At 36.9% G+C, this 14737-nt stretch overlaps 1 protein-coding gene and 1 non-coding gene across 10 annotated transcripts; both read left to right on the top strand.

The window, feature by feature from the left end:
* The first annotated feature begins 2757 nt into the window (after positions 1 to 2757).
* LOC122294127 lies at positions 2758 to 2864 on the top strand. Its single transcript, XR_006237527.1, has one exon. It is a non-coding gene; the product is annotated as a small nucleolar RNA R71 (small nucleolar RNA).
* Positions 2865 to 8253: 5389 nt separating this feature from the next.
* Positions 8254 to 12625, top strand: LOC122312623 (ankyrin-1-like). Of its 9 annotated transcripts, none has more exons than XM_043127294.1 (5): positions 8254 to 8439; positions 8598 to 8684; positions 9176 to 9845; positions 10217 to 10743; positions 11952 to 12625. In XM_043127294.1, the coding sequence occupies exons 3-5, from the start codon at positions 9182 to 9184 to the stop codon at positions 12585 to 12587; spliced, it is 1827 nt and encodes a 608-aa protein (XP_042983228.1). In that variant the 5' UTR covers positions 8254 to 8439; positions 8598 to 8684; positions 9176 to 9181; the 3' UTR covers positions 12588 to 12625. The 9 variants fall into 9 exon arrangements, with proteins under 9 accessions (XP_042983228.1, XP_042983217.1, XP_042983223.1 ...); XM_043127289.1 differs by having other exon boundaries at positions 8422 to 8439; positions 9132 to 9845; XM_043127307.1 differs by having other exon boundaries at positions 8423 to 8439; positions 9204 to 9845.
* Positions 12626 to 14737: the final 2112 nt, after the last annotated feature.

Genomic DNA, 14737 nt, shown 5'->3' with positions numbered 1-14737 from the left:
AGCACGATCCCTTCTTGAACCATGAAATGACACTTCTCCCAGTTCAGGACCAGATTCTTATCTTCACATCTCTGCAAAACAAGAGCTAAGTTATGCAAACAATGATCAAAAGATGTACCAAAAACTGAAAAGTCATCCATAAATACTTCCATTATATCTTCCACCATGTCAGAAAAGATAGTCATCATGCAACGTTGAAATGTTGCAGGGGCGTTGCACAATCCAAATGGCATCCTCCTAAAAGCAAACGTCCCATAGGGGCATGTGAATGTAGTCTTCTCTTGATCTTCAGGAGCTATAGCAATCTGATTATACCCCGAATAACCATCCAAAAAACAATAGTAGGAGTACCCAGCCAATCGATCCAACATCTGATCAATGAATGGAAGTGGAAAATGATCCTTCCTTGTTGCTTTATTCAACTTGCGGTAATCCATGCATACACGCCATCTCGTGACCGTTCTTGTAGGAATGAATTCATTATTTTCATTTTTCAGTACCGTCATTCCACCCTTATTTGGTACAACTTACACTGGACTTACCCATGAACTATCTGAAATAGCATATATAATTCCAGCATTAAGGAGTTTCAAAATTTTAGCTCTCACTACTTCCTTCATTGCTGGATTTAATCTTCTTTGGTGCTCAATTGTTGGCTTGTAAAGCTCCTCCATTAAAATCTTGTGCATGCAAATGGAGGGACTTATTCCTTTTATGTCAGAAATAGTCCATCCCAAGGCTATTCTATGCTCCCTCAATACACGCAGCAACTTTTCCTCTTCTTCGGGTGTGAGTGATGTAGCAACAATCACTGGAAAGGTATCACTATCACCCAAGAATGCATAGCGAAGATGCTCAGGTAATTGCTTCAACTCCGGAGTATTTTTCTGCATCTTTTCTTTTTCTTTTTCAGATTCACTCTTTGGTACCACCGGCTCTAGCTTCCCCACTTCATTACTAAGCGATGTAACCTGCTGCAATGCTCCCAAAGCAAAAACATAGTGGAGAAATTCTTCACTAACAAAAGGCAAGTCAGATTCACAAACAGCAGAATTTTTAAAATCAAGAGCATGAGATGAAGAGGTGATACAACGCTCTAGGTGGTCGGATGGCATATCTTCTTGAAAGGCCTCTTCTACACATTGCTTAATGACATCTACCCGAAAGCAAGTACTTGGATCTTCTGGAAATTTCATGGCTTGGTAGATGTTGAACATAACTTCTTCCTTATTAACCCGCAATGTCAATTCACCCTTTTGAACATCAATTAAAGCTCTTCCCGTGGCCAGGAATGGTCGGCCAAGAATTAGTGGGACATCTTCATCTTCTTCCATGTCCAACACCACAAAATCAGCAGGAAAAATGAACTTATCCCCCTTTACCAATACATCTTCTATGATCCCACGTGGATACTTGATGGACCGATCCGCTAGTTGCAAGGAAATTGTTGTATGCTTCATCTCTCCAAGTCCCAATTTCCTGCAAACAGAAAATGGCATAAGATTAATACTAGCACCAAGATCACATAAGACTCTATCAAAAAATGAATCTCCAATAGTGCAAGGCAAAGTGAAACTCCCCGGATCTTTCAATTTTTGAGGCAATTTCTTTTGAAGAATGGCACTGCATTCTTCAGAAAGCTTCACTGTTTCAAACTCCTCCAACCTTCTCTTCTTGGAAATGATGTCTTTCAGGAATTTGACATAGTTTGGCATTTGTTCCAAGGCATCTGCAAAAGGAATATTAATGTGAATTTTCTTAAAAATATCCAAAAACTTAGAAAATTGCTTATCTAGTTTTTGCTTTTGAAAACGCTGAGGGTAAGGAAGTGGAGGAGCAAGAATAGGAGGATTGTCAGGAAATGAAATTGTAGGAGGCAAGTCGGTCTCCTCTAGTGTATCATTGACAATCTCCTCTTCTTCCACTTGATCTTTGCTTTGGCCATTGTTCGCAGCGGTAGGAGTGGACTTGCTCTCCTTTAATGGTGCCCTCTCAATTTCTTTTCCACTCCTAAGTGTGATGGCCTTGCATTGTTCCTTTGGATTCACTTCAGTGTTGCTAGGAAAAGTTCCTCTTTGTTGGGCATTGATGGTAGTGGCTAGTTGTCCAATTTGCACTTCAAGATTCTTCATAGTGGCTCCCATATTGCTACAATGAGTCTCAATGTTGTCCAACCTTGAATCAGTCTTTTTAAACCTTGCATTAGTCTCTTGAACAAAGGAAACCATGGCATCCTCAAGTGACATCTTCTTCTCGCTTGGTTGGCTATCAAATCCGGGAGGATGTTGAGGTTGCAACACATTCTTGGTATTTCCATATGAAAGATTCTCATGATTTCTAAGCCCTGGATGATAGTAATTTGGCATAGGATTACCACGATAATTGTAGTTCCGATTGTTGACATATTGAACTTGTTCTTGACTCGCCTCATTGCTTGGAACTATCATGCTTGTGGATGCAACATATTCTGTACTTTGTGGTATCCTTTGTGTTGTCAAGGCTGAAATCTGATGAGATAGAGTAGCTACTTGAGCGGAAAGAGCTGCTATCGGCTCCAAGTCATGAATTCCATCAACCTTCTTAGCCAAAGTCCTCTCAGTTGGCCATTGATAGTTGTTTGAGGCCATTTCTTCCAAAAGTGCAGTAGCACCTTCAGCTGTCTTCGACATCAAAGTTCCACCAGAAGCAGCATCAACTATAGTTCGAGTTTGCCCATTTAACCCATTGTAGAACATCTGAACTTGCAACCAATCTGGCAATCCATGTTGTGGGCAACGTTGAACCAAGTCCTTATACCTTTCCCATGCTTCATAGAGTGACTCAAAATCATTTTGCTTGAACTGGCCAATCTCACTCCTGAGTTGGGCTGTTTTTGCAGGAGGAAAGAATTTAGCAAGAAACCTCTCAGCCATGTCTTGCCAACTAACGATGCTTCCCGGTTGTAGAGATTGTAGCCAACCTCTAGCCTTATCCCTCAAAGAGAAAGGAAACAATCTCAGTCTAATGGTGTCTTCAGTAACACCATTGATCTTCACAGTGTCACAAATCTCCAAAAACATAGCCAAATGAATATTGGGATCATCCAGTGGCGATCCGCTGAATTGAGCCTGCTGCACCATGCTAATCAAAGCTGGTTTGAGCTCAAAGTTGTTGGCATTGATTGGCTGGCGCATTATGCTCGAGTAATTTCCATTCACAATTAGCCACACATAGTCCTTCAAGGTGCGTGGTAGTACCTCACGATCTTCTTCAGCCATAGCTAGTATCTTATTTCTTTTTAGTGATCTAAGAGTTCTTTCAATTTCCGGATCAACAGGAATAATGTCACGAGATCTAGTACGGCGCATCCAATGTCAAAAACACACCCGTAGAACAAATTAAGACAAAATTCTAAATTAAAACCAAGATTACTTTGTATCGATATTGACGAAAAGAATAAGAATAAACTAATCCCCGGCAACGGCGCCAAAAACTTGACCGGTGCAAAACTACAAGTGCACAGTATCGTAGTTTTATAATAAAGTGGTAAGAAGAGTATCGTCCTCAGGGATTGGTACCTTACTCTTGCCAAATACCAAAATTATACTAATCTCAATTTTATCTAGAGGAATCGCTAAGGTTTTTGTAGTTGCAAATAAAACTAGATCAACTCAGAGAAATAAGCAAAGAAAATAAAACTGACTTTCAAAGATCAAATTCAATAGGGAAGAAAACTTCTAGGAAATCGATTTCACCATAATTCTTCACTATGCTTTTCTCATCTAGCTAATTTAACTTAAACCTCTTTTGTCTATTAGCAAAATTCTAATTCATCCAAAAGCCTCTTTCGATAGTCAATTGGAAGTGATTCTAGTTTATCAATTCACACAAGAGTATGCAAATTAAATAATCAAGAACGCAATAAGACCAATGATTTAATTACTACACAGGTTCATACAAGTCTTTCGATCTCTATACTTACCTATGCTGAAATATCCAAGATCTACCCTATGATTCCCTCTTTCAATAGCAAATCACAAGATTAATAATCATCTAATCAATGGCCAGTTAATTAGAAGCATTAAACTCAGAATAAATCAGATAAACAAAGAGAGAATTGCATTAAATTAGCATGGACAAACAAGCATAGTTCGGAAATAGGTTACATCGTTTTCCTAGAATAAAGAAAATTTAGCTCATGCTAGAAATGGAATTCAACATAAACGAATTCATCATAATTGTTCTGAGAAGATGGTAAGAAGAAAATAAACACTGAAAAATCCTCCTTGCAGCCTCAACTCGTCGTCAAAAGCTCAAGGGAACGATTCAACGCTTTTCTCCTGTCCGTGCCCGTGTATGAATCCAACGTACGTGCAATAAATTCGAATTCCGTCTCCAAAGCTATGTTTTTCTCTCCCAAAGAGTGTTCTTCAGTCAAAACCCGCGGCTCTAGAGTGAAAAATGGCTTTTATATGGTCCCACGGCGGAAAACCTAAAATCTGTCAAAATACGATGTTCGCTCGAGCGGGGTGTCGAGCGCGCGTCGAGCGTTCGACTCTGCCTGATTTCGCTCGAGCGTCCTATCGAGCGCACATCAAGCGTTCGACTCTGCCTGATTTCGCTCGAGCGGCCAATGTCTCTGCTCGAGCGATCTTCGTTTTTCAGCAACCCGCTCGAGCTCCCTGTCGAGCGGCAGTCGAGCGTTTGAATCTGCCTGAATTCGCTCGAGCGGCCAAAAGCATCCGCTTGAGCGAACTTGTAAAATCTGCAATATGAAATTTTGCAAGCCATCAGTAGACTCAAACATGTTCACTTAGAAGACATCGTGAATAAAGTACGGCAAAAAATCAGTGGCTGGAAGACGAGACTACTATCAATGGGTGGAAAACTAATCCTATTGTGGCATGTTATATCCAGTATGACGATTCATCTCTTTGCTGTTTTACAAGTCCCTAAAATTACTATCTCCAAAATTCAAAGGTTGATGGGTTCTTTCTTTTGGGGAGAAGCTGATGGGCGAGATAAAAAGAAATGGGTGGTTGCTAATTGTATGCCGTTGTTGTTGAATAATTCTAAATGGAGATTAGGGAGGGTGAGATTTTTTTCTGGCATGATAAAGGGAGGGATGATGGTCCCCTAATCAATGAGATGCCCCTAGTGGGTCCTCCCTTGCTAAAAATTAAAGATTGCCGGTTGTCGGATAGCTGGGATGTGGATCTTTTGGAGAGCCTAGTAGGGTAGGACAAGGTGGATGAGATCTTAATCTCTTTATCACGGCCTAATTCTAGAAAGGATGTTATTGTTTGGACTCCCATAGAGTCAGGTATGTTCTCTACCCAATCTGCTTGGAATTGTATTCATATCTGAGGGTCTCCTCTTGAGTGGCATGATTGGATTTGGCATAAGAACCTTCCTTTAAAAATGTCTATACATTTTTGGAGGGCTTGGCATATGGCTTTGAGTGTGGATGATAGAATGCTTCGTATTGGTATTCATCTTGTTTCCAAATGTGATTGTTGCACTGTAGGTCACATTGAAGATATGGACCATGTGCTCTTTGCAGGTGATTTCCCTAAAAAAGTATGGTCATTTTTTGGCACTCTTTTTGGTATTCCTATTGGAAGATCTTGGAAACAGAATTATGGTATTTGGTTTAGGCGTGCGAGCTCATCATCGCAGGTGGGTTTTATTGTGGGCATCATGCCCATCATTGTTACTTGGCGCTTATGGAGGAGAAGATGTCTTGCTCAGATGAAAGGTATTATGGAAACTCATGATATCATTGTTCGTTCTATTTGTGTGTGGTTAGGCTTCCTTTGTCAGGTGGCTAAGCAACCTATGCTACTGTCCCATCAAGATGGCATAATTCTTGAGGCCCTGCAGAATGCTACTACTAAACCCGACTTAAAAATATATATGTTTTATTATAAAGGAAGCGATAAGTACAAAGATTCCTCATGATAAATATATTCATTTTGTTTTAAAATATTGGAATCATAAATAAGGTACATGGAAGTATATATTAAAATTTCTCACAGTCTATGCTATAAAAATTATAACTTAAAATCTCTGTACACAATCTAGGTCACTATCACGCTTCCCTAGACCAAGTCCAGTCCTGCAGCTCTAGCTTCATAAATATTTTGACCTATGCTGGTTTAAAAACATTAAACAAACTAAAATGAGTCGATAACTCAGTAATAAATCCATCATGACATAAACATACTTAATATAAGGTTTTTTATAAAATATTTCATGAGAACTTAAATCATGACCATTCATACCCATGCTTATACCATGCATGACATGTTTTGAATTATCTGACTTATCATGCCTATCTTACAGACCCACACATTTAACCTTGTATGCAAGGTTGTTCAGTGGCCCCACAACCAGCGGCCATGATGGGAGCCGCTAATAGTATTCGGCATACTATGGTGGACCACACTTATGTTCGTGGCACGCACGTCCACCCATAAATTGCATTGGTACCATTATTTTGATCTTATCTTATACTTGATCATAAGAAAAAATACGTGTCTTATGTAACGTGAAATACATAATACATACATAACTATAATATGTGGAATGAAACATGATGAATGACATGTTTATAAATATCATAACATGCATGGTACATAAACACTAACTTACAAATGACAGCCTTTAATAATATATATATATAACTAGCTAATGTATGCTAATCCTAATTTATGATCAAGTTACTTAACTTGTAATGTTGCTTCTTAAAATTTCTAACACAAAATCAATCACGGCGTGATGGAGGGAAGACAGTGGTTGTGAGTAGGAGGGAGGAAAAAACGATGGTTGCATTGCCGTATTTCATGGTGGGGGAGATGAGGTCGCGGTATGCTGAAGGTAAAAATAGAGCTAAGAACATAAAAAAGCCTAGGCTTGAAGAGACAGGAGCATGTACAGTGCATGGGACTTTATTTAAAGGATGGTATGGGTTGGGTTTAGGAATTTTAAGGTGAAGATGATTCTAAAATTGTAATCTTAGTGTGGTTAAAATTAAAAACATACTCGAATAGTTTATTTAATGTGGGATTAATAGTGACTGAGATTGCATAGGGGACTTCAATCAGTAATAATTTTAAATTAAAATAAATTTTTAATAGCAGATCTTTAAATCCTAAAATAAGTCTAACCCATTCAATAAATAATAAATTAGATTTAACCTAGTTATTGAGCCCTTAAAATTCTAATCAACCTCAATAATTTATCACTCGTGGGCTTATCCAATATAGCCCATTAAATATAATTTAGGTTCAATAAAAATTATTAATATTCCGATCTTAGAATTATTAGGTCGAGTTGTTACAAATAAAGATCGACCATCTAACCATATAAGTGAAATAAAAATTAATCAATATGCTCTATTAGATTCTTCTTGCAAATTTCTTACAAAGAAAAAGAATTAGAAGCTAATATTGCATGGATACAAAAATATTATCATTAGGCCGCTGAAGTCAGAACGAGTGCAAATCCTTCTTATTTTCCCCTCTGGCTAAAGTCATGAACAGAGTTTCAACTGGCAACTAACAAGTGGCAACAGAATAAGGAACTCCATTCAAAGAAGCAGCGCTGGCATGACATGCAGTTGTAAGGATGAAAATAGAAAAAATTATTTTCTGGCCCGAAGAATAAAAGAGCCGGTCTTGTAGGTGCAGCCAACCGATAACCTATTGGTGATTGGAACACCTCAATTGGAGGAAATTTATGAGTAATAACTTCTTAGTGGCAATTGGACATTTTCTAGTTGGGGGGCAAACTAAAATTCGCCTTTATATTTAAGTTTCTTTAACTTTATGCCAACTAGTTGTCGTTGTTATTATACCCTCTCAAACAACCACATTTATTTTTTCATGTAATCTTCTCGAATAATGATAGACTTACTTTTCTGGTACAATTCCTTTACTATCATTTTTATTTTTTTAATTTTAAAAATAATTTTGTTTTACTACAATAATTTGAAGTATCACAAATTCGTCTTAATTTTAATGTCTCGGAAGGTCTTTTAAGACAAAATTGAAGATAATTATTCGATAATGTTGGAATGAAAATTTGTTTTGAAATGATATTATTTCACCCCAAAAATACGGTCGAACCGTCAAGTATACACTTTCAATCACTTTTTTTTTTTTTTTTTTTTTCCTTATATGAGCTGTGCCTTGATTTTTGTTTTCATAATTTTGATTTGATTTGATTTCTTATTTTCCTTACATAATCTGTGCCATGTCCCTCTGATTACATCACATTTGTGCAGTGGCAGTTGTCCTTAGAAAAACTCACTAGTATGTAGCAACGTCCTTCCTCTTTTACCACCATGACGCCTAATGATGACGTTTACAATGATGACGTTTAATGATCAAGACCTCTACATAAATATCTCACCTCAATCCCTCCAGTTTCAAGGATAAGGTCTTCTTCCTCCACATGGTATGCCATCTCCAAGCTTGTAGCTCCACCACCGCCCCTTTTCTTTTCCTCAGTACTATTTCGAAGACGACAAGTCCAAGACCCTCCTTTTCTTTCTCTCTCCCTTTACGTCATTATTGTAGAGTTTGCTGATTAAATTGTGCTTCATTGCGATTCAGGTCAGGTACTCGATCGAGAAGTAAGGTTATTTCAGCGAAATTAAAGGAGCTGGTTCCATTACTTACTAAGTACCTGGAAGTAAGCTGGTCCGTTTTCATTTGTGCTCTCTAAAAATAGTTCATGAATGGTGAAATGTCTCGTTCGTAGTAATTGTGGTGATGAATTTGTCTTAATTATAAATAGAAGGCCTATTAAAGATTACTTTGATACGAAGTAATTTAATTTGAGAGTGTTTTCTTCTGGTGTTTCAATGTTTTTTCTCCTGCGGTTTTTCAATTATTTTTTGGAATAATTAATGGAAGTTTTGTTTATAATGTTTTCAGCCTCTTTTGAAAAGAAAACTTCTGTTTTGTTTAGAATGTTGATCATTTAGTCGTGTTTCAAGATGAATCTATATACTCTATAATCTATATATATATATATATAGGATTTGCGCCTTAATGCTTAAAAAATAATTAAAAAAAGGGATATGCGCCTTAATAGAGAAATGTTGAATGTGACATCAACTACATGAATGCTTGTGGCTAACATAGGATTTTCTGGAGTACTCTATTGCTTTGCATTGAGGCCTCCGCAGCTAGTAATGACGACCGTGCACCATACAGAGGCCATCACTGGAATGGATTCTATTATCTATAAAGCGGCGGCACAAGGCAATCTGGAGGCCATCTCCGATCCACTTGATGGGTTTTTAACGGTTAATAAAAATACAATCCTACATATTTGCATTTCAAGTATCCTTGTCGAAGAAAAGTTTCCCGCTACTGGAGGAACCGACCCAGCCTCAGCGGCAAAATTTGTGAAAGATGTACTTGACAAGTGTCCGTCACTTTTATTGAAAGCCAACGCGGAAGACGATTCTCCGTTACATGTGGCAGCAAGGTATGGGCATGCTTCAATAGTCAGAGTCCTGATTGAACATAAAAATTCCCAACATCAAGGTCTCGAAAGTGGAGTCGTTAAAGCTACTATGGAGATGATTGGGAAGCTGAACAAAGAGGGAGACACGGCCTTACATGAGGCTGTACGTCACAATCACATTGAAGTGGTAAAACAATTACTAATGGAGGTAGATCCAGAATTTTTGTGTGGTGCTAATGTTGCCGGTGAGACCCCACTTTACTTGGCTGCCGAGAGACACTTTCCAGATTTGGTGTCAGAAATTTTAAACAAATTGAAGTCACCAGCTTATGATGGCCCCTTGGGTAGAACGGCTTTGCATGCTGCAGCATTTTGGGATGATGAAGGTATTGCCTATTTTATATTTTCCGCATTTAGAATACGATTTGGTTAAGAAAATATTTATGTGGTGGTATCAAATATGACAGGACATCGAATTGATGAAATATAAAGATGTTTGATTTGCAAAGGGCCGGTTTTAGATTAATTCCGTGCTTAACAAGCTTCCAAATAATTTTGATTTTTTACCATTTTGGTAAATAAAGACTGATGTCTGCCTTGTCCTGCATTTTCCTTTTGTACATACATATTTTATTTGATGATAAAGGACTGATTACTAAACATGGCTTCCATATTGTCCTTTTTATGTCTCCTAAGGTCTTCCTTTTTGTCCTTCAGAAAATTTTTACATTAATTTAGCACGTTTAACTTCTTTTAGGAATGACCCAAAACATTTTGGAAAGATACGGACGCGATCTATGTAGACAAGCAGACCAAAATGGTTGGACTCCGCTTCACATGGCTGCATACAAGGACAACATTGGGCCAACAAAACTATTGCTAAAATATGATAGAGAGGTAGCATATATGAAAGACGCGGAGGGTAGGACAGCTCTTCACATTGCAGCCCATCGCCACCAAGAGAGTGTAACATTGGTAAAGATTATAGCAATGTGTCCGGATTGTTGCGAAGTGGTTGACAATGAAGGCCGCAATGCACTTCATCTCGCCGTACACAACAACTGGCCACGTGCAGCGCTAATCATCCAAGATAATTCGTCTCTCCGGAATCTTTTGAATCAGAAGGACAACGACGGAAATACACCTCTCCATCACTATTACAATTCTGCTGGTTACGACCTGCGTACCTTGGATTCTCCAAGAGTTGACAAAATGGTCTTCAACAAAAAGAACCAGAATGCTTATCAATTCTTAACAAATAATAGCTTTCCAACTGTTCATGGGGTAAGTAATCTCTTATCGTTCTTCAAAAAATAAAATTATATACTCAGTATTTGAATATTTAGTTCTTTTCAATAAGATGTGCTAAGGAATTAATACCGAAACCAAAGGAATTCATAGAATTCATGATCAGATAATATATAAATCAGTTTGATGTGGTTTAAATTTTAAATTGATTTAAACTTAAATTGATTTTATGTATCACATCAAATGAAAAATTTAATGAAAATAAATACTTTGTCATTTGTGATAAATATTAATGAAATTTTCTTGAAAAAGAACTACTCACTTTTTTTTAACTATCGATCGATGGACCTTTTCTTTTTCAATTTCTCCCATATAGAAAGTATATATATTTTTTCCTCTCTTTTATCAAAATTTTTAAGTCGTACTTCAAGAATCTCAATGGCTATTGAATTCTTCAAAGCAATCTTTTAACTTCTTTGTTATATATTTATGACCAACCACAAGTGTTTTTTTTTTTTTTTTTTTTAACTTCGAGCACAATATTTACTATTATTTCCTGGCTCACTTATAGTCTCTAAATCAATGTGAAGCTCCCTTGTAAAATAAGAGTTTGAAATAAAATGTCATGTTAATTGCAACCGAGGTAGATAATAAGGGTTTGTAGTATTCAATTTTGCTTTCGTATAGTGTGGTACCTGTTTTGGGTTATAGGACGTGGGTCCAATTCCAATAGAAATCGGATCTGGTCCAATTCCATCCAAGCCGAATCCTTTTAGGTTATGACTTTAATTTGAAGATGATGTGACAAAGAAACCACAACCTTTTCTTTGATGTAAACTTTATCGTTTTATCAATATTATGCGAACTAGGTACTATATCGTTACGACACAAATAATAATTATAAACCTAGCTAACAACTTTCAAGAACTTGTTCCTATAATTCTGGCATACATAACCTGTTTCGTTTCGAAACATATTTGATTTGATATATCTTCTCTATAATGATGCATCTTGGGAACGATAGTATTTTTCTATTCATTTTTTAACTGCTAATATTTTTTTACAACATGCATTTAAATATGAAGTTAGCTGTCTTTATATATTCTGATTTTAGTCATTATATTATACCGAGCCACCTTGTTTTCTCAAACAAATATCTTTGAATTTGCTTTCTTTTCTTGCTTTCTTTCAGTCTATAGAAAAATACGGAATATTAACGATTCAGCCCAATAAATATTTTACAGAAGAAGCTCTTCTTTTTTAAAGACGCAAAAAATTATAAGTTCTATCATGATGGACGAGTATTAGAAGTCGGGTATGATGAAATTGAGAAGAAGAGGCCGAAGATGGTGGGGGAGCTGGAGTCGAAGAAGAAGCGGATGAAGAAGATGGAGGATGATGATAAAGCAGCTCAAATCCATTTGGTAGTTGCTACACTCATTATAACTGTGACCTTTGCAGCTGGCATTGCCATGCCCGGGGGCTTCGTTGGTGTAGATGATCATCCACATCCAGGCTCTGCAGTTTTGAAGAAAAGTGCTGCTTTCAAAGCATTCATCATTACAAATGCCCTATCGTTGATGCTATCTACTTCTGCTGTCTTTATCCACCTATTTATTCCGCTTATCACTTCTAACTACTTATTTAAAAATCGCAAAAGTTTTCTTCGAATGGCCTTTTGGCTCCTTCTTTCCTCCATGGCACCAATGGTTTTGGCATTTGTCACAGGTACATATGCTGTATTAGCGCATTCAGATATTGCCATTCCCACCTGTATTATTTGTTTGTCCTTCCTTCTTGTCCTTGTACTTATATTTCTAAAATTTAAGATTACTGATGCAGACTCTAAAATGCTATCGAGTCTGGGATTTGATTCTTAAGATAAATAATATCATTGTATATAGGGTTTAATTGCAAATTTAGTAACTTAGTTTTTGCTTGTTTCCAAATTGCCACCTCTGTTACTCAATTTCAAACTTTTGCAATCGCAACTTCAGTTGATCTCCCTTAACAAACATTTTTGCCGCATGGCATGCATGTTGCACACCGTCTCCCTTTAGCATTCCCAATGGCTTATTTAAATTTTCATATGAAATAACTAACTAAAATTCACTTTTTCTATTTTAAGTAATGACTTTTACAATATACCATACATCAGTTTATGTATTCCTTCTATATATTATTTAAATATTCTTGATTTTTTTTCTTTATTCATTTCAAATATTTTTAGACCTACTGTTAAATTTGTAATATTTTCAAATATTTTCAATATTTTTCGTATATTAATATGAACACAATATCTCTTTGTTGACAAAATGGTGTCAATTTTTCAATAAAAATTTAAAAAGAAAATAAATGAAAAAAACTCATTCATTTTATTTTTTGTGATCTTTTTACCCTTTTATCATGTCTTGCACGATTGTTAATATGAGTATTTTTCTTTTTATTAGGATAAAATATTCTAATAATATTGTGACAGTTGCATGTTTTCATAAATAAAAGTTTAAATTTGAGAAATATATGTATAATATATACGCATTTAACATACTCATCTATGTATAATTCTTTATTAGTTTTTTACTTTTCCTAATCTTTTATATATATATATATATATAAAGGAGGATTGCACCTAATAGATGATCCCAGAAGTCTTGCATATCAATCTTCCTTGATTGCAGTTGAGCATAATTCGTGGAGTTAATTTTTGTTTATTTCCTCAATTCAAGCTCTTATAATATTCTGTACAGCAAGCACCTTAATTGCTCTTCCCTTTTATGTAAATAATTAGCTGTGTATAAATAGGCATCTCTCTTGTAATACAATACAAGTTTTTCAATACAGCACCAGTGTGTTCAATATTCTTATATCGTATCACGAGCCTTTTCCTTCTAACTGAGTTGATCCTCTATTTTTTTTTCCTTCTCTTCCGCTATGGCTCAAACACCTCCCTTTGTCACCAACTCCACCAATTCTACTCCTTCTACCGAACCTCATATCATTGCCATCAATGCAAATGCTCAGCTTCTCTACAAGCTAACCTCCAATTTTCCTGCATGGCATGCCCAACTTGATAGTCTTGGCATTGGGTATGATCTCCAGGGTTTCATCACTGGTTCCAACCCGTGTCCAATACTTGAGAGTAACACCATTGCTAAGGCCAATGCTTCTCGCAATCGCTGGATTCGCCAAGATAAACTTCTTCTATGGCATTTTTGCTTCAGTTTCTAAAAGCATCTTGCCTTTAATTGCTATCTCAAGCACTTCAAGAGAAGCTTGGCTCAAACTACACAAATTGTTCTCGAACGAGGGTCATGCAAGTCAAGGACACACTCACTTCATTGAGTTGTGGTTCCAAGAGTGCTACAGACTACCTCCAGCAAGTGAAATCCACTTCCGATGAACTAGCACTCATTGATTCACCCCTCACAAATGATGATCTCATGCTTTGCATTCTCAATGGCTTGGAATCCGAATTTCGTGATATTGCAAGTTCCATTCGCACTCATGAAAATCCTCTCACCTTTGACGAGCTCCCTGACTTGCTTGTTAGTCATGAGAGTTATCTCCATCATCTTGAGACGCTGTCGTAAACCACAATTGCTACTGCCAATTATCATTAGAAGAAGGCTTCTCCTTCTTCCTCCCATAAAGGCAAGTCTCATATAACCAACAATAATTCAAGGCCTCATCAACGGTCTTCCTAGTCCAAAACACCAGTTAATCATCCAACAGATCCTCTGTAATCTGTCAATTCTATGCTACACCTGGTCACACAGCTCGCCAATGCAGAAAATTCTGGACTCCATCTTCTCCAACAGCTAATTGCGCAGGCACTGGATCCTCTACAGACAAATCTTGGGTGGTTGACTCTAGCACCTCTCATCATATCACCTCTGATATGTCCAAGCTTTCTATCCATTCAAAATATGATGGAACCGATGAGGTCATAATAGGTGAGTTTCCCATATTAGCACTGTTAAGTTTCAGTTTCCTACTCAAAGTGTTTCTCTAACCAATACTCTTTGTGGAC

This window comes from Carya illinoinensis, chromosome 1 (genome assembly GCF_018687715.1).
Source record: "Carya illinoinensis cultivar Pawnee chromosome 1, C.illinoinensisPawnee_v1, whole genome shotgun sequence".
Classification (NCBI taxonomy): Eukaryota; Viridiplantae; Streptophyta; class Magnoliopsida; order Fagales; family Juglandaceae; genus Carya; species Carya illinoinensis.
The sequence above is the reverse complement of the archived record's forward strand: the minus strand, read 5'-3'. Positions and strand labels throughout refer to the sequence as shown.